Source organism: Leucopleurus acutus (assembly GCF_964270905.1).
Source record: "Leucopleurus acutus genome assembly, chromosome: 11".
Taxonomy (NCBI): domain Eukaryota; kingdom Metazoa; phylum Chordata; class Mammalia; order Artiodactyla; family Delphinidae; genus Leucopleurus; species Leucopleurus acutus.
In genome coordinates this window covers 38,555,269-38,582,106 of record NC_139152.1, presented here as the reverse complement: position 1 = coordinate 38,582,106, position 26,838 = coordinate 38,555,269, and the positions used below count along the sequence as shown (strand labels likewise).

At 36.9% G+C, this 26,838-nt stretch overlaps 1 protein-coding gene across 4 annotated transcripts in view; it reads left to right on the top strand.

The window, feature by feature from the left end:
* SLC38A4 (solute carrier family 38 member 4) overlaps nucleotides 1-20,019 on the top strand; it is a 67,316-nt gene extending 47,297 nt beyond the window's left edge. For 3 of the 4 annotated variants that reach the window (XM_082851119.1, XM_082851120.1, XM_082851118.1), the window contains exons 7-16: nucleotides 3,454-3,535; nucleotides 3,622-3,704; nucleotides 3,805-3,863; nucleotides 4,747-5,022; nucleotides 5,154-5,233; nucleotides 6,564-6,664; nucleotides 8,400-8,524; nucleotides 15,558-15,702; nucleotides 16,573-16,670; nucleotides 18,176-20,019. In XM_082851119.1, coding sequence (XP_082707245.1) covers nucleotides 3,454-3,535; nucleotides 3,622-3,704; nucleotides 3,805-3,863; nucleotides 4,747-5,022; nucleotides 5,154-5,233; nucleotides 6,564-6,664; nucleotides 8,400-8,524; nucleotides 15,558-15,702; nucleotides 16,573-16,670; nucleotides 18,176-18,277 — 1,151 coding nt within the window. In that variant the 3' untranslated portion in view covers nucleotides 18,278-20,019. The remainder of the gene's footprint in view (nucleotides 1-3,453; nucleotides 3,536-3,621; nucleotides 3,705-3,804; nucleotides 3,864-4,746; nucleotides 5,023-5,153; nucleotides 5,234-6,563; nucleotides 6,665-8,399; nucleotides 8,525-15,557; nucleotides 15,703-16,572; nucleotides 16,671-18,175) is intronic. The other variant, XM_082851121.1, reaches the window with a different exon arrangement.
* The last annotated feature ends 6,819 nt before the right edge of the window (nucleotides 20,020-26,838 follow it).

Here is a 26,838-nt window from a genome sequence, read left to right as displayed (position 1 = left end):
GTCCTACTGGCTAAGTCTCCTTGCATGACCTGGGCTATATCACCACATAGTAGAACTTATTTCCTCACCTCCTACCCAGTCCCCAAACCTGTTATTCTATACTTCTGTTCTTTCATCTCAGTGAACAATACCAGCAGCGTCCAGTTTCTTAAGCCAGCAATCTGGGTGTCAGCCTAAACTTTCCCCTCTCTCCCTAACCCTGACAATCCAATCAAATACCAGTTTTTATCCATTCTTTCTCTTATTTAGCCTTTGAATCTCTCCTCTCCTTCTAGTCTCACTATCACACTTCAGGTGATTACTATTTCTGCTCAGACTTTTGCAGTAGACATCTACCTGTTATTCCTGTATTTAGTTTCCCCTCTTCCATCTGTAATTCATCTTCCAAATGAACTTTCTCAAATTCAGATCTACTCTTGCTTCTCACATGCATAAACTTCTTCAGCATGCCCTCATGATTTTCAAGATAAAATTTAAACTCTTTAGTCTGACATATAAGGGTTTTCATCATCTTTCCTTTGCCTACCTTTCTGATACCTTTCCTACAAACCCCAATCTCTCTCTCTCTCTCTCTCTCCCTCTCTCTCTCTCTCTACCTATCTATCATCTGTTCCCTATGTGTCCTGTGTCATACTATAACAAACTATATTTAGTTCCCCTACTTTTACAATTTTACAGACCTAACACATACACATTCTCTGGCTCTCCCTCTCTGTTTGCTCCATGATCCATCATTCTCTAGGCTATTAGGTACTAGCTCTTCTGGGCTCCCTTAGCCTTGTTTGTATATATCTGGTACGTCACTGTTTTTTAAAAGACATTTTAAAACCCATGAGTAGAGAATAGACTTTTGGCGCCTGGTAGCACCTGAATTTGAGCTTGTTTCTGTCACTATCTATGACCTTGGGAAAATCACTTTACACCTCTGAGTCCAATTTTTCCACCTATGCAATTGAGAGTAATAGCTCATCTTCACAGTGTCATAATAATACAGGTTCAGTACATGCACCCTTCCTCTCCAGTTCTTGGATTCAATAACCATGTCACTGGAGCCTTCCTGGTTGTTTTTAAATGGCATTTTTATAATTATAAGACAAATATATGCTAATTGTGAAAGATAAAAACATTACATAAATATATAAATTACAAAGAAATGTTTATGTAAATCATCCTTAGAAAAACCCATGCCAGGTTTTCCTCTATGACAAATTTAACAAATATATTGTTACTGTTAAAACAGGATCATCTTCTAATACTGATTTACCGCTTGCTTTTTTTATTTAACAATATGCCTTGAATGTTTTTGCATATTACTCTTTTTAATGGCTTTTGAGCTTTCCATTGTATAAATACACCATAATTGGATTACTGAATCCCTTGATGAACAGTTTTGGATCGTTTCCAGGTTTTTTACTATTGTAAACAATGCTGCAATAAATAAACTTACACAGAGATCTTGCAAGGAGGTCCTTCTTCTTGATTAATAAAATCACTGGAATTATCCAGCATTTCTAGAATGCAGCAATTTCTTTAGTAACCTTTATCCAACTATACCTGCTCCTGATAACGGATAGTTGGTAGGCAGATAAATAAAATCAGTCATATCTTAATGATTTATATTTATGCCTTTCATATTTTTTGTATAGTAAGACTACAGTCCTGGGTAGAACTTGGCAGTAACACTGGAATTGTTTCATTCATTTGACTGGCATTGGGTCCCAAGCATATAAGTCCCCCATTCCCCACCAAATAAACTGCTTTACATTTGGTTCAAATTCTCAGCCTTATCAAGATATAAAATATCAAACCTTTCATAGGATCTCTTCATAGGTGATCTAATATACTTGTCTGGACCACTGAACTAACTGGACATACACATGCTTAGCCCTGAGCTCAACAGGCTGAGTGGCACCAGCATGGTCTATTGTTCCAAGTATAGCTACTATTATGCTTCTAAACAATGGAATAAACTATAACATGGTCTCTCAGTCAAGCCCCTCACCCCACAGTGTGGCTTTAAGGGAGTGAGATGAAATTTCATACACCTTTCCTGAAAATCTCTCACTTTGGTTACTCTATGTGATTAGTGGTTATTGTGGCCTAAAAGAAATCACTTGTATTTCTGTATTTAGCAACTCCACATTTAGAACGTTTAATTTTCTCAATCCCCTGAAAAATTAACACTGACCATTAGCAGAATAATGTTGACATTACCCAGACAGGTCTGGATCATTCTGAATTTTCAAAGACCAAACACATTAACAGTGGTGACATCACTGAGAGTCAGCAACTAATAGCTCTAAAATTGAATGGTACCTCGCTGAACCAGTTAATCAGAAATATCTCCTCTGTTTACCCTCTGTAAGATTTAGCTTTAGCCAAGGTCTTTGTAAAGATTAACCAAATCATGTTTACAGAAGACACATCAGGTATTGTAAAAATCATTTCATTTCACAATAGAGAAGACACACTGGCCTGAAATCAGGGATCTTATATTTTGGACGTGGTCTGTCATTTTCAAGCTGTGCGATCTTGGACACGTCAGTTAAGCTCTCAAAATTTTTATATCCTCAGCTGTGGAATGAAGATGATAAGATGCACCTTGCTCTTTCATGTGGATTTTCAGCTGATTACATGCAGAACTAAACAATGTGGGGAATTGTTATCACCGTTATTACTTTCGTTTGAGATTAAGGAAATATTTTTAAACTATTAATAGTTCGATCTGCAACTTAGATATCTGCTTCAAATGTCTGTTAGCAAAAATTCACCAGAAGGACGTAGCACACACTTAAACCTTGCAATGCGAAACTTGTCAGTTTTATTTTCAATTGAGTCTTTTGATCACGTGTGAAATAGCAAATTAGTATTATTCTTCACTGAGTGGATGGACCTGGGAAAGGGATGTTGCATACATCCCTACAATTGTAGGCAAAATTGTATGTTATGCATAACTATTTTTCCAAGGAGAGGATTTATAGATTTTATAGATCAGGTATTCAGAAGAGTACATGATCACACATACATCACTTATCTAGACATTCAAGAAATTTTGCCACTTTGTATGATTTCTTATTTGGACAAAGGATATAGAAAAAACTTCATTGACAAAGGTTAGAGAAGCTATCCTCTCTTGTACTTTTTTTTTTTATCAATCCAGTATGACTCCAGGAAAAAAACTTTGAAACTGTAGCTTCACTGAAAACCTCAGAGCTGGATTTAACACAGAATCAGCATTGATACTGTTAGCAAAGGTCCATAGGCAAGAGCCAAAGGGCCGAATGTCTATTCATGAGAAGAACTTGGAAACAGTACAGAATACATAGTGGGTGGCTTTTCTTTCGCTTTGGGAATTACTGAGAAGGAGGGGTGTACCAATGCCTGGACTTCTCACAACTTGCCTGTGACTTTGGTGCCGTGCACACCACTAAGCTCTCACGTCTTCCATTTTAGCCATGTCAAGCTACCTCTTCATTATTAAATACGAACTACCTGAAGTAATCAGAGCGTTCATGGGACTTGAAGAAAATACTGGGTATGTCTTCTGCTCTCTCTGTAACATCAAGAGACTCATTCTACTTGGTCTTTTCTGATCTTAATATTCTGGTCTCTCTTTTCTAGAGAATGGTATGTCAATGGCAACTACCTCGTCATATTTGTATCAGTTGGAATCATTCTTCCACTTTCTCTTCTTAAAAATTTAGGTAAAGTCATTTTCCATTTTTATTTTCATTTTGTATTCCAAGAGGTAAGCTGATTGTGGATGCCATATTCACCTTCCGGAATTTCTCTGCTAACCCCTAGGTTACCTTGGTTATACCAGTGGATTTTCTCTTACCTGCATGGTGTTTTTTGTCAGTGTGGTAAGTGATTTTTGACATGATCCTTGTAACTTGGTAGGGGTGTGATGCTTTCAGTGCCTCAATTGGTGTCCTCATTTTTGTTCAAGCACATCATTAGCATGAAATAGTTCTTGCATCACAAGCAATTTCCTTGTATTCTAATTTGGAATGAGAAAAGAACAGTCATGAGTTTAAAAATAGTTGAGTTAGAATGTCAAGACCATTGCTAATAGTATGTTCTAGGCATACTGAATGTATATTTGGATGAAAGGAACACTTCAAGCAGAAATGTGACAACAACCCAGTATTTAGACAGGCGGAGGAAAAAGAAGTGAAGAGTCCCAGAAGATAAATGAGTAGGCTGTAGAATTAGCCATATTTACATGAATCAGCCATTTTCTCTTACTCATTCTACCCATGAAGAGAAGGTGACCACAGCGGAATTAAATAAAGAAATCCTCTTCCCACCCCACTCCCTCTCCCCTCCAAAAGGGGGGATTTATGCTAATATCATGATTGCCAAAATTTATATAGCATTTCCCCAAAGAGGCAAAGGAGGAGGGGGGAATTTCCTGATGATCCATATTTTCATTAGTTTGAAGACATGAAAGAGATGCAATGTAGCAAGAAAATGATCATCTTTCTCATGGAAGAGTATGCATGAAGTTTGGGATAGATTCACGCAAAATACTGTCTTGTTGACTCTAAGGGAGAGAGTTGCCAACCATAGTTCCAGCTCCTTACGTCAAACAGGATAGAGGGAGTCTCCGTTTTCCATTAGTCTAAAAGGAATCCTCAGCAGAGTTCCCTCACCTCTACCCCATAAACCACCCACAGGGATTTTTGTTTCATTGTTTTCCTCAAAAGGCTGACTTGTTGTTATTGTGTTAATGACCGGGTCTAGGTGATTTACAAGAAATTCCAAATACCCTGCCCTCTGCCTGTTCTGGATCACAATGTTGGGAATCTGACATTCAACAATACAGTTTCAATGCACGTGATGATGTTACCCAACAACTCTGAGAGTAGTGGTGTGAACTTCATGATGGATTACACCCACCAGAATCCTGCAGAGCTAGATGAGAAACAGGCCAAGGGCTCTATTCATGGCAGTGGAGTAGAGTATGAAGCACACAGTGATGACAAGTGTCAGCCCAAATACTTTGTATTCAACTCCCGGGTAAGTGAGAGGTCTAGGCTTCTAAGAGCCTAGCAACGTGGCCTCTGAGTTTTTATCTCACAAGCTGAGATGGCCTGGGGTAGCTCTCTGTGTTGAAATGCTAAACGTGCGGTGTTGTCTTTGTTTTTCAGACGGCCTATGCAATTCCCATCCTAGCATTTGCTTTTGTATGCCACCCTGAGGTCCTTCCCATCTACAGTGAACTCAAAGAGTAAGGCAGCCATCATTTTAGCGTTCTAATTTGCTTTGAAAATGTGCTCGTATTTTCAAAGGTGCTTTATACAGAAGCATAGTTTACAGCTTTGCCTTCACAGGAGGTTTATGCTGTAACCACTCATCAGTAATGTGCTTTCACCACAAAGGTGTGAATCAGCCCCCTCACTGCTTCCTTTTCTCCTGTTCCTTCATCCTAAGGATCCAGGGTTGGGGTGCAGGACAGAGGGAGGATAAGCCAATGTCTGTAAGGATTTTGGCAAGCATGAGGAATTTGAATTTGAATATTGGTGGGAAGAAGTGAGGTCACCTGAACTGGAAATGACCCACACCCGTGAAGACCAAAAATTATGATTAGGGTGGCCTGGCTAAGCCACTGATGTCACCTATGGTCAGTCTTTAACCCTTGCCTAGAAGACATTCCACCACTGGGATGTGCCAGTATCTGGCCTTCATAGTCTAATCTGTATAATGGAGACACTGGTTAGACAATCTTCTTTCTTCCAGCTCATATTCTATGATTCCTTAATACTCTTTTCCCTTTGAGGTTGTTAACATGCCCTTGGGGATGAGTGGGTCTGAGCCCACTACAGCAGCTTCTTCCTTTACCCTGAGGGGAGGTAGTCCTATAATTCTCATCTTCTTTATCCAGACATCAATAACCTCAGTCTTTGTTCTCACTAAATAACAATAACTTGCCCCATATATTCAGATTTACCTCTTAAAAAATTTATAGAGCACTTTCAATTATTTTGATGTCTTTGATTGACTTGGAAAATCCCATGTAGCAGTTACTCTACACTTGATCTGAGCCGAAAGACAGAGAAGTGATAGCAGTTACCCCAGTGTCAGCAGCCAGGTGCCTCTAGAATGGTTTCCAGAAGCTGTCCAGGTAATGCTATCAGGCTTCAGGCTGTCTGGACTCCTGGGAGTAGTGCTTTGCAGTTTCTAGTGGATTCTGGTCCTCAAATCTATCTCACTATGAAATAGGAAGTCTTTCTACATTAGGAGCCAGTTTGACCTTTGTGCTAATTACATTCTTAAATAGTCAATAGACAAGCATACTTATCAACATAAAATAAACTGATCCTCATATAGGAAAATAGTCCTTTCTAAGACTAAAGAAGTAGCATTTAAGAAAAATGGAAACAAATCCTCCATAATTCCCTAAGGCAAATTTAAATAAGCTGTGTTTCTGCACTAGAAATGTGGTTTTATAATGAGTAACACAGGCACACATTCTTTTATTATTTTTAAAATTTTAATTGTTAGTAGCGGTATTTTCATCTGTTCAGAAAACCAAAGTTCGGTGTTCTTTTTCTTTTCAGTCGGTCCCGGAGGAAGATGCAAACAGTGTCAAATGTTTCCATCACGGGGATGCTCGTCATGTACCTGCTTGCTGCCCTCTTTGGTTACCTAACCTTCTACGGTAGGTCACTCTGTCAAAGTCATTTTCTTTGTGCAAATCCTAGTTGAACTGATCATTAATCTGGGTAGGTATAATTCTTTTAATTACTCTCAATAAACAGCATGGTCTGTAGATGCACATGCTCAGTTAACATGCTATTTTAGTCTCATTTGACCTAAGAAAATGGAAACTGAACCAGGCTGCCTAACAGGTTATAATAATTTGTGAATTCACACATATTTTGTAAAAACCGTCCCTCTAATTCAATTATTTTCCTTAGGGGATAGAGGATATTTCTTTGGCTTGATTTTCTAAGCCATCTAAAGCTACATACATACTGTGAGAGTGAATCAGATCGCATGTTGTAAAGCTCTTTTAGTGGAATAACTAACTACCAAGCAAATGGCAGAAAAAGTACCAAGTCCTTGAGTTGGAACCTGCTTCTTGTTTACCAGTCAAGCCAAATCTGGGGGCTTAGAGCATTATACAAATTTTCTGGATTATCTCATTCCATTCTGTTATAGTGAATGGTTTCCTAAGAAAAAAAGGGCATGACAGAATTCCTTTCGATCTGGGGACGTACTATCAAAAAACAAAGTGACTATGGCCACGTTTGATTATGCCAAAAACATATCCTCTGTGGCATCTTAACAGGACACAAAAGGAGCAGGATTGTTCTTCTCTTCAACGAAGCATGGCCCTACAGACAAATTTCAGGGAATCAAACATTAACACAAATCAATGTTATCAACATAAATATATTTTTAAAATAAGCCTCTCTAACATTTTGCATTTTTTTTCCCTGCTGACTTGGTAAATTAAATTGATTGCAAGACAAATTGGGTAGGAAGAGACTGGAAGGGGCACCATTTGCTTGTTTTTTTTTTTTTTTTTTTTGACTAATATTTGGCTTTTAACCAAGCACTGATTTAGATTGGGCATTAACTCTTCGCTGGTTGTAAACTAATGAAAATTGGGTCAATGCCTTTGAAAGTATTTTTAACCCCCTTTGTCTGATTTTGAGGGGAGTAGTGGGAAAATCAGTGTACATCTGATTCTGTAAGCATTTCCTTGTCATTTATGCCTGGAATTCTGAAAGAAGTGTGTTTTCCAGGAGGGCAGCATCTTAATCTTATAGCGGTATTCATTGGGAGACCCTATAACAATCATACTAATTTATCTTTGTTACTTAATCAATGAGTCTCAATTCAGTGAGACAAACAAAAACTTGAAAAAGCCCAGAAGTATGTCTGTCAGTGTCATGATGGAGTCATAATGGTTGCGTTTGAAAAAATGTTAAAGATCATTTGTCTTAGGGTTTCCATACTGGGTTTGGAGAAGCTGCTTCGGGGCTCACTGGGCAGGTGAGGGTGGAGGGAGGTGGCAAGACGTGACGGACAGGCTGATGAGGCTTGGCTGTTTCATCCCTTTCAACCAGAAGACCTCAGCCTGTCCTCTGTTTTGTGGTGCTTCTGTATAGCAGAGAAAGATTTATCACAATGCAAATGACCTAAAGAAGAGCCTTAGCAGTTTTATATTACCTCCTGCAACTTTACAAACTTCAGGTCCCCTTTGTTCATTTGAACAAAGGTCATATAGCTCATAACCTAAGAAACAGGATAAAAACAGAGGTGTTTGGATTCCCAGACCTGGGTTCTTTCTACTATACTGTGTTCCTTCTATAAAACGTTGTCTTTGGTAAGCAGTGCCGATTTGACTACACCTAGTGAACTCATTCTCCTCTTCCTCTTTGCAGGAGAAGTTGAAGATGAATTGCTGCATGCTTACAGCAAAGTGTACACATTTGACACCCCTCTCCTCATGGTACGCCTGGCCGTCCTGGTGGCTGTAACACTAACTGTGCCCATAGTGCTGTTCCCTGTAAGTATATGGCTTTGGTGAAAGAATCCTGCTTGACACCACAGATTAGTACATACGTTCTGACTTGATGTTGATTTAATTATAATGAAATGCCCAGGAACATTACTTTTTTATATAGCAGTTTGAACCCACTTAAAATTGACTATGTAATATGTAGACAAAGCAAGTGTTCTTTTTATTTAAAATTTTTTTGAAAATTATTTTTGGCTGCACTGCGTGGCTTGAGGGCTTTATAGTTCCCGAACCAGGGATCCAATCCATGCCCTTGGCAGTGAAATAACAGAGTCCTAACCACTGGACTGCCAGGAAATACTTGCTAGAGCAAGTATTTTTAAATGTTAAGTACTTTTTAAATGTAGGGGGAAATCACAAAATTTATTTCTATGTTTGTTTTACAGTTTTATTGAGGTTGAAATTAATTTTTTAACATCTTTATTAGAGTATAATTGCTTTACAATGGTGTGTCAGTTTCTACTTTATAACAAAGTGAATCAGTTATACATATACATATGTCCCCATATCTCTTCCCTCTTGCATCTCCCTCCCTCCCACCCTCCCTAACCCACCCCTCTATGTGGTCACAAAGCACCGAGCTGATCTCCCTGTGCTATGCAGCTGCTTCCCACTAGCTAGCTATTTTACGTTTGTTAGTGTCTATATGTCCATGCCACTCTCTCATTTTGTCCCAGCTTACCTTTCCCTCTCCCCGTATCCTCAAGTCCATTCTCTAGTAGGTCTGCATCTTTATTCCCATCTTGCCCCTAGGTTCTTCATGACCACTTTTTTTTTTTTTTAGATTCCATATACATGTGTTAGCATACAGTATTTGTTTTTCTCTTTCTGACTTACTTCACTCTGTATGACAGTCTCTAGGTCCATCCACCTCACTACAAATAACTCTGTTTCGTTCCTTTTTATGTCTGAGTAATATTCCATTGTATATATGTGCCACATCTTCTTTATCCATTCATCTGTTGATGGACACTTAGGTTGCTTCCATGTCCTGGCTATTGTAAATAGAGCTGCAATGAACATTTTGGTACATGACTCTTTTTGAATTATGTTTTTCTCAGGGTATATGCCCGGTAGTGGGATTGCTGGGTCGTATGGTAGTTCTATTTTTAGTTTTTTAAGGAACCTCCATACTATTCTCCATAGTGGCTGTACCAATTCACATTCCCACCAGCAGTGCAAGGGTGTTCCCTTTTCTCCACATCCTCTCCAGCATTCATTGTTTCTAGATTTTTTGATGATGGCCATTCTGACTGGTGTGAGATGATATCTCATTATGCTTTTGATTTGCATTTCTCTAATGATTAATGATGTTGAGCATCCTTTCATGTGTTTGTTGGCAATCTGTATATCTTTTTTGGAGAAATGTCTATTTAGTTCTTCTGCCCATTTTTGGATTGGGTTGTTTGTTTTTTTGATATTGAGCTGCATGAGTTGCTTGTATGTTTTGGAGATTAATCCTTTGTCAGTTGCTTCATTTGCAAAGATTTTCTCCCATTCTGAGGGCTGTCTTTTCATCTTGTTGCTGTGCAAAATCACAGCAAGATCCTTTTTGACCCACCTCCTAGAGAAATGGAAATAAAAACAAAAATAAACAAATGGCACCTAATGAAACTGAAATTAATTTTTAAGCTCAAATTCAAAAAAGCAGATCTGGAGCTTCTCTCTTGTGGATTAGTAGAAATGAGTAGGAATTCATATAACTTCTGAAATTTGAAAGCTGAAACCACATTCACGTTCGAATCATATTACATTTTCACCACAGTTCTGAAGGTATTTCATTTTCTCCCCCGATTTTATTGTGCTACCTAAACATCCAAAAGTCACCTTATTTAATCTGATTTCTTGAAGGCTAATGAGAAGGAGATTCATGTTAAGTAAGTTACACACTAGAACTAAATTTCTTGAAAAATAGTCATGTTATCCATCACATGTCTCTTCTTCTACTGCCCCCAAGACTGACACACACCCTCTTGCCAGACTCGTAATAAGATGGTCCCTACACGGCATTTGCCGTTGGCGTCAGTTGTTCTAGGATCACAGAGCAGGGCTGGTCATGGAGACTTGGGCTGCATGAGTTAAAATCACCACCTGTGGGTAAACACAAGTCTGCACTTTCCTGCCAACTCTTCTACTTTCATAAGCACTGAATTTACCATTCATTTTAGGGGGAAAAATCAGTAGCCAGCACTGTCCTGCACAGAATGTTCCATACAGGGCCAAGCAGATGAGGACTGCTCATATAATGACACTGCGGTCACTTTAAATGCAGCTTGTGTGCTGAATTATTTTTTAGCACATTCCTTTTTCATGAGTGCATGAAATCAGATCCTTATTACTATGGTGGCCAAGAGTTTACTTTTAAATAATGTCTTGCCTCTCATATATCTGAAAGTATTTCAAATGTTATGCACTCATCTTTAGCCTAAAATCAGCTCCATTGTGGGGACAAGGCAGAAGACAGCTGTAGACAGAAAGGGTACCATAGGGTAAAATTTCCAAGCAAACAGCATTGCCAAGAAAAGAATATCTGGAACCCTTCTTTTTGTGTGTAAAGATATTACTGATTAAATTTTGGCATACAGTGGGCACTCATATCATTGTTGAATCAAAACATTTTGTAAAAGAAAATGCTTCTGTATTGCTTTATTCATAAACCCTAAATGCAGTGCTTTCAAGCCGTGGTCTCAAGAGATTAATGGACTTGGCTGTCGTTACTCAGCTAGTTGTTAATAGTTGAGCTAATGCATTGCTCACAGCATGACACTGATGGCTGCGGTCATGATAACACGAAATGGAAGTCAACCTTTCATTTAGTGATGACCATTTCACTTTGACATTAACAATCCAGGTTGTCCACAGAAATTCTTCCTTTGTATAACAGTGGCATAAATCTGACCACCAGGGATGGCAACACATTTCCCATTAGGTGTATCTCCCATAGTAGTTTGGGAACATTTCCCATCCGATGCCCATTGAAACCAAAATTGACCATTAGAACCAAATTTCAGAAAACTAACTAACTGCTATCCTTCATTATGCATTTAAACTCAACATTAGCATTTATGAAACATTTTGCGTGTAATTCTGCCTCACCCCCTACAACGTCACGTTGAGATGGTCTGTTTGATTGTCCACGTTTTCCCCTGGAGGTAAGCGGTGTGCGCAGTGACTGGCACAAGATGAGCTCAACAAGGTTTGGTAAGGAAAATCGTCTCCAAATGAATCTTGCCCTTTCTTGAGGTGTATAAACTGCCCTTTCTAGCAAAAGCATAGATTCGTCCCCTCGCCAACACTTGCCATGAACTTCAGTTTGGGTGAGGATCTTAGCTATTTGAACCAAGCCTCCATGGCTTTGATGGATGACATAAAAGTAGGTCCAGCCTCCCTGTCCCAGTCAAGTGCCACAAGACTGCCTTCAGACACTTCTCTCCCAAAGTGATAGAAGTTGGTTGTGATGTATTTGTTTGTTTCTTACAGTTTAGAACCAAGATCTTCCATGTGTCCAATGCTGAGTCAAACAGCATGGTTTTCCTGAGAAGTTTCTTTGAATTAAGAAAACTCTTGACTAATAAGTTTATTGACTTTGCTTTGGTATCCCCCCATACAAATAATAAAACAAACAAATAAAACCTAATATGTATTAGGTTTAATCTGGATTAAAATCTATCAGTTTTAGGTATTATTTTGTATTCTCCTATTTTCAACAAATATGTTGGTTCTTTTTCTTAAGAGCCCAAGAAGAGATGACAAGTGTTGCTGATGGTGGTGGTTGCTTTTTCTGTTTATCCCTCCATTTATTATCTTTCTTTTCTCCAGACAGGTTAGCTTTTTCCTTCTTAGAAAGTGCACAAAGTAAGTGCTTGAAGTGGTTATTGAACAATAAATAAATAAAGAGAATTAAGACTCTAGCTTTTTCACAAGCCACTCAACACTGTTTTGTCTTTCTTAGTAGTGGGAGGAGGTGATATGGAGTGGGATGTCTATTACGGGACTGCACCTCCTTCCCAAGGACGAATAATGCCATTTTCAGCTTCTGCTTCCCTTTATGCAGAAAATGCACACATTACCATGAAAAACAGAAACCCCAATAACCCTAATGTGTTTATCAAGAACACACAGACTCAAATTCTACCTACCGCACCTTAAAAAAAAAAGGAGATCGTGTCTCAGATTCTTTGGCTACTTCCTCTTCATTTTATTTTAGTAAAACCAATCTTTTCACTTATGTTGCCTTCAGACTTCCTGTTTTGAAGTGAATATAGATATAGGCCTAGAAATATGGCAGATGTTGCTATGAACTGGAATAGAACAGTAACGCAGAGGTATTTGCTACACCCTTGTCCTATGCAATCCTACTGAAGTATGGTTCACTTCTCAGCAACAGAATGGATTTTTTTTTTAGAGTGCAAACTAAGGCTCCCGATTTCTACTCAACCTCCACGTTTCTGACCTCACGCTGAGTCCCCACTTTAGAACACAGCACGTCCTAACAGGCTCCTGTTCAGAACGCTGTCTCTGGAAATAACAGAGGTTTTCTCTAGAACTGCATGGAACTTTTCTAGAATTATTCACGGGGCTGTGGCTGGGGACTTCCCCATGCGCAGCATCTGACCCACATTTCCAGGTTCTTATCAGTTTGTGTCAGAGAGAAAAGGGCACTGAGATAAGTGGAGCAGAAGGCAAGGCTTTCTGGGTAATAAGTCAGAGTCACCTCTGTCTTGACACACAGGTAAACAGAGCTGCTGGGGACCTCGCGATCCCAGGCTCACTCCTCAAGGCAGCGTTTACACATGGAATGACTAGCAAGTTTCATTCTATTCTTTTCCACCAACTACCACCATCAGCAGCATTCCATCTCCCTATTTGCCCTGTTGCCCATTTTAGGAATGCATTGGCAACTCTAAATGCCTTCAGTTCTGTTTGGGATTTTGTTACTCCTTATTCATTCTGAAGAGCAAGATTCCACCATTTACTTCAACCATTATTCCCCTAAACTTTCTATACTATTACATCATTAGGCCAAATCTTAATCTTTCTGGGAGACATGAGACCTTAGGAAACTGTATTTATTTACATTCAGAGGCCCTGTACAGATAGGTTTGCCTCTAACTCAGCTTATAGAATTAAAGGCATTATTTCAACAAAGGGCTAAAAAAGCACATACATGTGACCCCTGCCTGAAAATAACCTGTATTCTACTTGTTTATGCTATAAGTTTATCACTTTCAGACAAATAGATCCTTAAGCACTATGTATGAACCATAGAAAGCTTATTTTAAGCTTATTAAGTTTGGACAATATTGAATAAGAACTAATTGTAGGACATAATGGAGAATTTCCAAGCTGCTGGGGAAAACAAAATCAAACCATTTGTTTTCCTCAGTCTACTTTTCAGAGTGACATTCATAATTTTCACTCATCCAAATTTTAAAATCCGTTACAAACAAACCATTTCCAGAGACTCTCTGGCCTTGCCATTCTGGAAGTGAAATTGCCTTTTAAACCTAAGCAGATGGCTTTAATTTTTGGTGTACTGGTATGAAGAGAATGTCACATTAGACACTGCAAGCAATTCAGCTCGAAGTTTTTGTCATTCATATGTGTGTTTCAAAATATATTTTACATTTTCTCTCTTTTAAGTGAATTCCCATCTCCACACCATTAAGAGACTTCAGAAGCAAAATTTTAAAGTGAAAATCAATCCTAGCATTTCTAAAAATGGGAAGTTCTAGCTTAACTCAAGTGCTCACTTATTGAAAAGCCAATAAATGAATTCCACTAAGTCCAAAAGTGTCCTCTAAAAGATTCCAAAGATAAGAATATTTCCAACTTTGTTAAGCTGTTCAAACATAAATGGCACTCCCTCCCTCTACCCACAAGGATCTTTTTATCCCGTTACATCAGGGTAACTTGAGCAGGTGCTACAACTGGAGCCTCTCTTGACCCTTCCCCTACTTATTTCAGCTGCTGAAATAGGGCTGAAATCTGTCAAGGATCTCAAAGGGAGGAAAAAGTTTTGCTCTGTTCAATTTAAGTCAACATTTATTGAGTGTCTCCTGCACTGCAAGACACTAAGGTAGAAATGAGGAATGTTAAGATTATTAGGTCTTGTTCTTTTCCTTTTGTGCATTTATAATCTATACTTGTGGGGAGGTGAAAGGAGTGAACGCAAAATATATCATATTTTTTAAAATATCAGGTGGCAAAAATGGTAAATCAAATGTAAAATTAAGAAACACCAGGTGTGTAAAAATTCTGTTCACAATCACATGCAAATAAATTCAGTGCTTGCCCTTCATACTTAATCCAGGCTGATGAGACATGATTAGAAATCAACAAGGGTTTTATTGTGTCTCTGAGTTATATATCTTATCTGTTCTTTTATCTCTTTCTGACTGAGATTATTTTCAAGAAAACAATTCTGAAAGCAGAGAAAGGGAGCACAAGATAGATCACCAAGGAAAATGACACTTTCCCAAACATCAAAAATCAGCGTCAAACTTACACAACAATATGAATGTACTTAATACCACTGGACTGTACATTTAAAAGTGACTAAGATGGTACATTTTATGTTATTTTTACTTTACTGAAATTTTTAAAATTTGAAAAAAGATCAGCATCAAGATCTTTTCTGGGAGAAAAAGGAAAAACAAAGAAAATGCTTTAGAGGGGTGAGAATATTTGAAATAGTAGATAAAGTTAAAAACAAAGCAGTGACAGGGGATAGAAATAAATTAGGAGTTTGGGATTAAAATATACACATTACTGTATATAAAATAAGTAACCAACAAGGACCTATTATATAGCACATGGAACCATACTCAGTATCTTGTAATAACCTATAATGGAAAAGAATCTGAAAGAGAAAAAAAAAAAAAAAATATATATATATATATATGTATAACTGAATCACTTTGCTATGCTCTTGAAACTAACACAACATTATAAATTAACTATACTTCAATTAAAAACAAAAACAAAGCAGTGACCTTGCCTTTGCACTTTCTTGCTGTAGATTCGTACATCAGTGATCACACTGTTATTTCCCAAAAGACCCTTCAGCTGGATAAGACATTTCCTGATTGCAGCCATACTTATTGCACTTAATAATGTTTTGGTCATCCTGGTGCCAACTATAAAATACATCTTTGGATTCATAGGTAAGTTTCAGAAAGGTTTTTATCTAATCAACTCAAGCTGTCCATAAATGGAGGGAGCCAGTGAAAGGAGGTCAAGCATCCCAGTCCATCTCAGGCTCACAGAATTCCTAGTAGTCCAGCTGGTCACCGTCCCTCCCTCCCAGGAAACACTGGACGTTATTCATGGGATCAGAAAATGTTAGTGCTAAAACCTACTTTATAGATCATCTAGTCTAGCTGCCTTTTCTGACAGACAAGGCAACTGAGCCCCATAGAAGTCAAGTCATATACCTTGGAGTGAACCCAGGATTTGGACCTAGGTCTTAACTCTGCATCAAAAAGAGGAAGGAAGATAGATTTTACCTACAGGATGCCCTCTGAGGTCTGTGAGTATCAGCTGAGCCTTAAAGGATGTCTTTGGAGGAAGAGGAAGTTGACTTTGTAAAGCATATTATTTCCCTTAACTGGGTGGCCTTGTAATATATTTGATTTTCCATTCTGCTGATTTGAGGGTTTACTCACATTTTAAATACAATATAAAACTTTAAAAACTCAGGTGTAGGCAACTTGAAAAGTTGGAAGTGGATCAGAAGGGTGTGTGATGAGTTCAGCCTTCTTAGTATGTGTTTATATTACTAATTTCCTATAAATTTGTAACATTCAGCCTTTTTGTTGTTTATTATATGTGATGTATACTTACTAGCCAGCTATGATGTTAGGTGCATTTAAATTTTATTTATAAACATACCTTCTTTGAATAAGCATCCATGAGCTTATAGAGCTTTTCATGCTTTGATTAGGGTCACTTTAGATTTGGTTTCTTTCAAGTGTATGCCCTTGGGTCTCTGCCCTGCTGAGTAAGACTTTGACCTGTCCGGTGTCTCTCCTCAGGGGCTTCTTCTGCCACTATGCTGATTTTCATTCTTCCAGCAGTTTTTTATCTTAAACTTGTCAAGAAAGAACCTCTTAGGTCACCCCAAAAGGTCGGGGTAAGTAAGGTTTGCAATCTCTCCCATTATAACTTGCTCTTTGACTACATAGAGTAAACCAGGAAATGCATGCACACAGTTCCAAAAAATGAATTGATGCACAAGAACCAAAAATCAAAGATGGGCTGGAACTCTCTGGTGGAGAGAAAGGGGGCATGGATTTCTGTCACTCAGATGATTCCAGGACTTCTTCTCTTCAAATATTAAATGTCTTGTGCTGAGTCCTTCCTACCTGTCAAATGCTAATGGAGTTTGCCCACAGGTTTCCATATATTCCAGTTTCCACCACCAAGCTATTGCTGCATTATCCACCGGAAATTATGCAGAAAGGAATTAGGCTCCCTAGAAGTGTGATGAAAAAATTTAAACATTTTGGTCATATTCGTTAGGTTTGTAAGGCCAAAAAAAAAAAAAAAATGTTGCTTCTGTTTTCCCCTCCTCGGTATCTTGTTGTTCCCTGGTGTGGACTAAGAAACAGAACCATTCGTTTTCCAGTTAATCTCTTACAGTATAATTTACAGTCTTATTAACCTGGGGAGTATATATTTCTTTCTCATGATAGTACTGCAAAAATATATACTAGAAATAATTGTTTTTCCAATATTAAATATTATCAATGACTGCTTGATAAAGTCTTATATTAAGGCTTGAGTCTGACTGACTGACCCTGAATTTTGCCTGGGAATCATTCTCCTCTCTAGATGGTTCAGGGACTTTGGTATCAAAAGCTCCCCCCATCATCTTGCCCCATAATTTCCACTCAATGTAGTCCATTCTGCTTGGACTTTTATAGCAGTGTGACCTTGGCAAATTACTTGTCTTTTTATTTTCAGTTTGACCAGATATAAAAGCGAGTAAAATTATCTACTAGATCCTTTCTAGTGAAATAAAAACTTTAGCTGCTCTTTCCTCGTATGTAGAATTAGGAGATTGATCTGTGTGGTAATATATAAGGCTCCTTCTAGTGTTAAAATTATGAAATATTTGTATGTAATTATATGTACATGTATATATGTGTGTATATATGTAATTACATACACACACATACACTTTGAAGTTTTTTTCAAGGAATATGAAACATGCATTATAGTAGGCTTTTGTTTTTGTTTGCTTTAAAAAATTTAATCATATCATACTTACTACTCTTTTATAACCTGACCCTTTTCACCTAAAAGATTGTGAGCGCTCCCTAGGTCATTAAATCTTTTTCTATTGCTTGATTTGTAATGATTACAGAGTATTCCATCATTCTGATGTACCAAATCAATTAACCATTTTTCTATTTTGAACATTTGGGTTAAATCTCACTGCTACTGTATTCACCCTCTTTCCCCAGCTAGGGTTCTAAATTGATTGAACTGCTAGGCATGGACATCTAGGCTATAAGGATAATACAATTCAATATGCAAATCAGATGGCTGCCTTAAGTAAGCAACTTATAAAAGCAAACTGTACTAAGGAAGTATAGTTTCTGTGTTCCCTGACAAGTTCTCTCTGACTTACAGGCTTTAATTTTCCTTGTGGTTGGAATCATCTTTATGATTGGAAGCATGGCACTCATTATAATTGACTGGATTTACAATCCCCCAAATTCCAAGCATCACTAACCCAAGGAAAAATACTGTATTTTCCTGTTGGAGGTAGTTGCAAACCCAAAGACTTTTGAGTTATCTCGATTGGAATGTTATTCACAGGAAATAACAGGAAGATTCCAAAGATGTTTACCAGCAATATCACCAGGCACCTGCAGAAGAGGAAATCATCATTTTCATCACAAGTGGCTGTTTATGTGTTTAAAATCTGTGGTGCACACTTCTACCCAGGTTTTACTAGAGCAGTGTGAGATGATGTATTTTTGCTTCTGCACAAGCAGAATAAGGGTAGCTGCATGATAATACCCTCTTCTCTCTCCTCCCACCTTCTCCCCCCACAAAAGTACCAAATTCCTGTATTCTCAGAACATCAAACAAAAATGCCCTGGTGGCAAAGCTATTACTATTTAACGCCTTCCCTCAATCTTGCACCAAATACTCTGGGTGTATTTAATAACAGAGGCAAAAGGCATGTTTTATGAACTGTCTCTGTACGGTACATGAGACACCAGGCTAGAACATCTTATGGTCAACACTAAAGGAATATTTTGCCCATCCTGTTTGTGACATTGAATTAGTGACTTCTTCATTCAGTAGATCTTTTGTAAATGTTAAAACATCTTACGAAACATAGAGAGGGGCTTTATTTAAATTATAGAACAACAGCAAAACAATGCTTATAGCTAAACTGCGTGTTCTGGAAGCATTTATCAATGGTATTCCCAATCCTCTTGTCATAGTTTTGTCACTGAACAATGCCCTCCCTCTCGTCTTCCATTCTCATTCAGAATTTTTAGAAGACCACGATTCATGTGGAGCTACACTACCCAGTATTGTTTGATACATTTTTATTTGATAAACATTCAGTGCAGGAAACTGTGATTGCTATATGTTTATGTATATAATCTTATTCTGTAGTCATCAGAATTTTAATGTATGGTACATTTGATTTTTATTTTTTACATGTGTAGTTTTCTCTCTTCACAGTCAAACATTTATATTATTGGGGATGAGAGTAGGGAATTAATTTGATGGGCTCAAAAATCCATGTGTACGTATCTGTTTATTGGGGATATATTAAATTTGAAATCTGAGTTATATAGTTCAGTAATGCTCTTCTTCAATGTTTACAATATTATCGTAATCATCTAGAAGAAAGTAAGTTCCCTATTTGCAAATAATTATCAATACTAAGGTTGTTCTTTTTTTTTCTTTTTTTTTTTTTTTTATGCGGTACACGGGCCTCTCACTGTTGTGGCCGCTCCCGTTGCGGAGCACAGGCTCCGGACGCGCAGGCTCAACGGCCATGGCTCACAGGCCTAGCCGCTCCGCGGCATGTGGGATCTTCCCGGACCGGGGCACGAACCCGTGTCCCCTGCATCGGCAGGCGGACTCTCAACCACTGCACCACCAGGGAAGCCCTAAGGTTGTTCTTTTAATTTAGCAGGTCTAAAATAGGATTTCATTCAGTTTAGCTTGCACAGGTATTTGCTGACATTCATTTGCTATTTAATACAATATTGAGCCATTTTCTATAAAAATAAAAATGCTAACACTACAAAGAGATGCAAATGATTATTCTTGCTCACTTCTACAACACAGTTTCATGAAATGGCTTTAAAATTAAGTATTCATTGCCTAGAATTTCTGGAGTTTGCTCCTTTTTTTTCCCTCAATCATTATCAAGCACATTTATTGTATATTTTAGTACAGCCAAGTATGAAATATAGGTATATATAAGTATGATAAAATTAAATCATATTTCAATAGTTTTTGCTGGAATGTGCCTTAAGTAAATATATATTTGTTTTCTGTATTATTTTCTAGAGTCATAATACTGTAAAATGGTGCACTTTGTTAAGGAAATTGAGCATTACTAGAAACTATCATAACTTCTGACATACTATTATTGGAAAAAATTTGCCAAATAGCATTTTTAAGATATATTTCTATTTTCATTCATCTAAAGAGTGTATCAAAATAGAAAGTGAAAAAAGGTAACTTCTGAGTGTTAAAAAAATGTTTGGTCTGAATGTATTTAAATGTAAATAACAAAGATTGATCCAAAAAATTGAAAAACTGTAAAATCTGTATATATTTTGAATGCTTTACATTTGAAATGACTGACTTGAAAATATCAACATGTTTAATTATATAAATATTCAAGAGCAATACTACAGTGCCAAATAATAAAGCACCATTTTTTTCTCACGGCCTTTTTCAGGATCATAGATCTCATAGACTGCAGGGCAGACATACATATGGCATCTTGTACTGGTTAATTTAGCCCCATTTAAAAACAGATGAAAACTTTATTTTCTTATTTCATTTATAAGATGGTTCAATGTATTGGGAGGCTTTTTTATTACAGAAAGTGTATATTGGTATATAATAAATGAACTTTTCAAATGACTATGATGTAATTTTCTTTCTATTGTTGAAGGCTGTGAATTATTTATACATGAAAAAACATTTTTAATCTAAATATTGTCTCTTTTATTTTGGTATATGTTCCATTTTTATTGTTACTCTTGACATATAACTAACATTTATAGCTTTCAAAAATATAGTTGCCATCTTATTTTGGCAAAATACACAGCTAATTCTAAATCGTTCTTATTTTATATCATCCTAGAACGAGTGTGGAAGAAATGACTCTTTATGGTGAATTAGGGAGAATTCATTTGGGATGGAAAAAGAGGGACTAGAAGAAAGATGAAAGTAGTAAAATAAAGACATGGAAGATTTGGGACAAAGGAAAGCAACATGGGAGTGATGAGGATTGGGTAGAAATGGACTAGTAGTGGGATTGACAGGTCATGTGCTAAGTTTATGCTTAACTTTCTAAGAAACTTCCAAGTAGGTCTCCAGGGTGGTTCCACCATTTTCATTTTCACCAGTAATACATACAAGTTCCAGTTGCTCCACATCCCTGCTGACATTTGACATTGTCTTTTGTACTTCAGAACCTTTCAAGTAGGTGTGAAATGTTATCTCATTGTGATTTTCATTTCCATTTCCCTGATGACTAGTGTTGGACACTTTTCATGTATTTAATAGCCATTCATCTATCCTTTTGTAAAGGGTCTGTTCAAATCTCTTGCTTATTTTTAAAATTAAGTTGTTTGTCTTTTTATTGTGTATTTGTCAGAGTTCTTTATGTATTCTGAATACATGTCCCCTGTCAAATTGCAAATATATTTTCCCAGTCTATGGCATGTTTACTCATTTTCCTAAAGGTGTTCTGCAATTCCTCTCTTACTGGGATAAGATTAATTGGAATGGTATTGTCATAATTAATTTTTAGATTTTCAAATTTGGAGGGTAAGAGTCTTCTTTTCTTTCTCTCTCTTTTTTTTTATGTTGGTGTATTTTTGCCTTGTAGTTAGCTTTATTTAATGTATGCTAATTTAATTCTTCTTTTATACAGCTCTTTGATTAAAAATAACTTTTTCTAAGTTACTTTAAATCTTCATTAGGAGGCCCAGAACTACCTAGATAAGACCAGAACATCAAAAATCCTTTCTGGCTACTTGTAATAAACTTCATTAGTTCTCTCATCCCTTGTTACAGGCACATATAGAGGAAATGAGAAATTATTTCATTTAGTTCTTATTTACCAGCTTGGAAGTTCTGCCATTTTCTCTGCATTTTCCTTCATGTGCAGAAGCAGTTTGCATAACCTTTGCTTCTGTAGCATGCATCTTCACAACTGTCTTTTCCCAATAAAAAAATTTGTACTAATTATTACTGTTGAAGAAACTGATTTTTTTAAAAGTTTAAAAAAAACCTTTACACCGCACACCAAAATGAAAAAATTCAATATGAAATCCAAAACATAACCAGGAGACATTTTAGGAAAAACTATTTGATAGCTGCATGTGAAAGTAGAACACAATGGAAGCAATCACAAAGGCAATGATGAATACACATAACTACACAACAGTAAAAAATAATTCTGTACATTAAAGAATAAACAATTAAAAATAATAGCTACTACAAAATACAGACCAATATATCCTTAATGTATGAAGATAATACAAATTAATAAGGGAAATACCAAGAATCTAATAGAAGAACGGGCAACGGTCATGAAATCACTGACAAGAAATGGATGGTGAATGAGTATTTGCAAATAGTATGACCTCGCTATGAATCAAAGACAGGCAAGTAAAAACATAATTAAATAAAATTGTTTTGCCCGTCAGAGTACTAAGATAAAGAAAAGTAATATTCTGTCCTGGTGAGTGTGGGGAGTGTATCACTCTCATTCTGGTGACAGAAATCTTTGCTTTGCTAATCTTACCTGGAAAGCATTCTGACCATACTTATAAAGATCCTCACAAATGTTTGTAGTAGTCAGAATGGTCCCCCAAAGGTATTCACACTCTAATCCCTGGCACCTGAAAATATGTAGGGAAATGGGACTTGGTAGATATAAATGAAATACAGATCTTAAAACAGGGAGATTATCCTGAATAATCTAGTAACATAAACCCTTAAAATCAAAGAACTTTCTTCAGCTAAAGTCAAAAATATTCAAAGTGTAAGAGGGACTCAACTTGTCATTGATGGCTTGAAGATGGAGGAGACCACATGGAAACTGTGAAAAAGAAATGAATTCTTCCAGCAACTTAAATGAGCCAATAAGATGATTCTTCTCTGAGCCTCCAAATAGGAGTCTAGGGCACCAACACCTTGATTTGAGGCTTGAGAGACCCTAAGCAGAGTACTCTGTTGAGCCAGCCAGTCTTGTGACCCTACAAATCTGTGAGATAATAAATGTGTCATTTTAATCTGCTAAATTTGTGATAATTTGTTATGGCAGCAATATGAAACTACAAAATTCAATGTTCTTGTCTTTTGATCCACCAATTTCTTTTATAAGAATCTATTCTCAGGAAATAATCAGAGAAGTGAATTAACTAATATGTACTCATGTATTCTTTCAACATATAATGGGTTACAATTTTGAAATACTCCAAATATCCAAAATTGTGGAATGATTTAATAAATTCTAGGACCTTCATAGGCTAGAATATGACACAGTCATTAAAAATGTTTTTGAATAATCACCAATGAAATGAAAAACTATGGTATAATATTAAGTGAAAAAAAAAACAAGAATAAATGCTTTCTTATCCCAAGTTTACATATTAAAACTACATGGAATAGAAAAAATAGGCATAGAAAAAAATGAAAGAGACCTAAAATGTTAAAAGTAGGTATCTGTAAGTAGTAAAATAATTAGCAATGTTAGTTTTCACCTTCATATGTTTCTGTTATTTTCTAAATTTTCTACAAAGACTATATATTCCTTTTATTGTTAGGAAAAACTTTTCAGAAGAAAAAATTTTCTATTTATATTTTCTGGAAAAAGAATGAATGCATACTGCCAATTTCTATATTTTCAACTGAGTCTAAAGGCAGAATTAAATGAAATTGCAATTCACAATTAGGGAATAGTCATTGATGACTGAAGCAGAACCTAAAAGGATGGGGCAGACCATGGCCAGAGGTAGGTCTGGGACAAGATAGGGATGACATGAAGAAAATGGTGTAGCATAGTCAGTAGACCAGGATTTGAGTCCCATATACACGTTTTGGTCAAGTCATTTAATTTTATTGAGCTTTAGTTTCTTCATTTTTGCTGGAATAATTTCTGTGTAATGCAATTCCCAAAATCATTTAGCTTGGAATTTTTGGAAATGCCAGAAGATTCTTTCTTGAACATAGTCACAACTCTAGTTCAAATGTTTGGCAGTAGTCATGAATAAGGGATGGGAGAACTCTCTCCAATGGGAGAATTCCAAAGCATACCATGCAGCAATGATTTCTGCAGCTTGGTCCTGGAAATGAGTAGAAAAGTCAAGTGCTTCTGAAGAACACTCTGCCTTGCCATTCAGGCTGAATAATTTAACAGGTAAACATCTACTCAGTGAGGAACATGTGCCAGATTCCACACTAGGTACAAGAATACAGAGTAGTCCTCATCTTTAAGGAGCTTATAGTCTAGAGGAGGGAGCACATGTATACAGATAGTTACAATATAAAATGGAAAATTCTTTAGTATATACCCAGGATTCCCTGGAACTACTAAGGGGAATGCCCACATCAGCCTTGGGAAAGAGAAGTTGTCAGAGATTGCTGGCAACAGATACTCCATAAGCTAAAACCTAAAGTACACATTGGAGTTATCAGGTAAAGAGATGGAGTACAAGAGCAAGCATTATGCACAAGAACATGATTCCTCTCTTTGACCACTCACCCCCCACACACACATATATGCACACGCTTTCCACATACTGTGTAGTAGATTTCCTTTGCTGCTATAAAAAATTACCATGGGCTTCCCTGGTGGCGCAGTGGTTGAGAGTCCGCCTGCTGATGCAGGAGACACGGGTTCATGCCCTGGTCCGGGAAGATCCCATATGCCACGGAGAGGCTGGGCCCGTGGGCTATGGCTGCTGAGCCTGTGCATCCAGAGCCTGTGCTCCACAATGGGAGAGGCCACAACAGTGAGAGGCCTGCGTACCGCAAAAAAAAAAAAAAAAAAAATTACCACACACTTAGTGACTTAAAAGAATATATTTTATTTTCTTACCACAGAAATAGCAGGGATCAGTAGAAGCCCCAGCAGAGTCACATAAACCAAGCAGAGCAAATAAAACAACAAAGATTCTTAACATTAAACTGTACTTAGTACTACAGCCACAAAGTAGGCCAGGACCTTTGTGTCAAATCTAAACAGAGTGACTGCCTGCTACAGTAAAAAATTTAAATAGAATGTCTAATACACAATTGAAAATCATCTGTCATACCAAGAATGAAGAAAATTAAAATTTGACTGAAAAAGATAATCAACTGATGCTAACACTGAGATGAATCAGATATTGGAATTATCTGACAAAGCTTTTAAAGCAGCAATCATAAAAATGCTTCAATGAACAGTTATCAATTTCCGTGAAATGAGTGAAAAAAATAGAACATCTCAACAAAGAGACTGAAGTTCAAAAAAGAACCAAATGGAAATTATAAACTGAAAAATACAATAACAGAAATTTAAAGAAAAATACATTGGTTGTTCTCAGTAGTAGAATGGAGATGATGGAGGATAGAATCAGTGAACTTGAGTAAATATCAGTAGAATTCACCTAATCTGAACAACAGAAAGGAAAGAAAGAGACTGGGGAAAGAAAGAAAGGAAGGAAGGAAGGAAGAAAGAAAGAAAGAAAGGGAGAGAGAGAGAGAGGGAGGGAAGGAGGAGGGGGAGGGAGGAAGGAATGAAGGAAGAAGGAAGGAAGGAAGGAGGAGAGAGAGAAGGAGGGAGGGATGAGGGGAGGGAGGAAGGAAGGAAGGAAGGAAAGAGGGAGGGAGGGAGAGAGAAAGAGAGAAGGAAATAAGAGAACGGAGCTGTGAACATATGTGGCAAAAACAAACAAAAAAATCAACATTTGTATTATCAGAATCCTAGAAGGAAATGAGAAAGAAATTGGTGCTAAAAGACTATTTGAAGAAATAATGACTAAATATTTCCCAAATTTGGTGAAAGATACAGAGCTACATATTTTAAAAATCTCAGTGATACCCAAAGGATAAATCAAAAAATGTCCACACCAAATAATAGTCAAACTTCTAAAAACTAAAGATAAGGAACAGGTCTTGAAAGCATCTCAAGAGAAATAAAATGTTATCTACAGAGGAACACTAATTCAAATGTTTGAGGATTTCTTATCAAAACATGTGGAGATCAGAAAGAAACAGCACAGCATTTTTCAAGTGCTGAGAGGAAAAGAACTGTCAACTGCAAATTCTATATCCAGCAAAACTATCCTTCAGGAACGAAGGGAAATAACCACACTCCCAGAAAAAGGAAAACTGAAAGAATTGTTGCAGACCTACTCTTAATGATTGACTAAAGAACATCCTTCAAAAAGAAAGTTGCTCTAACATCTGTTAGAGCAACAGTAAAGAAGAAACAAAGGAAAGACCAGAAATATGGATATATACAATAGACTATTCTTCTCGTCATGAGTTTTATAAATACATTTTGTGACTGAAACAAAAATCATAATACCATCTCATACTCAAGGAAATAATTTTTTAAATGGTGAAGGTAACAGAGACCTAAATAGAAGTCAGGTCTTCACAATTTGCTCAAGGTGATTAAATGTTGATACCAGTTGACTGTGATAAGTAACATATGTATACTGCAATACCGAGCAACCACTACAAAACTATCCAGAGAAATATGTTCAAAAACACTATCAATAAACCAAGATGAATTCCTCAAAAATGGTTAACCCACTGGAAGCCAAGGAAAGAGAAACAGAATAATGAGAATGAGAAGAAACAAAAAGAAAAGAAATAATAAAGTGACAGACTTAAGCAATTATATACCAGTAATTACTTTAAATGTAAATGGTTAAGTATATCAATCAAAAAAAAAAAAGATTAGAAGAATGAATAAAAATTATGACCCAACTCTATGCTGATAACAAGAAACTTGCTTCACATTCAATGACATAGGTTGAAAGTAAAAGGGTGAGAAAATATATACAGACCAAAAATTAATA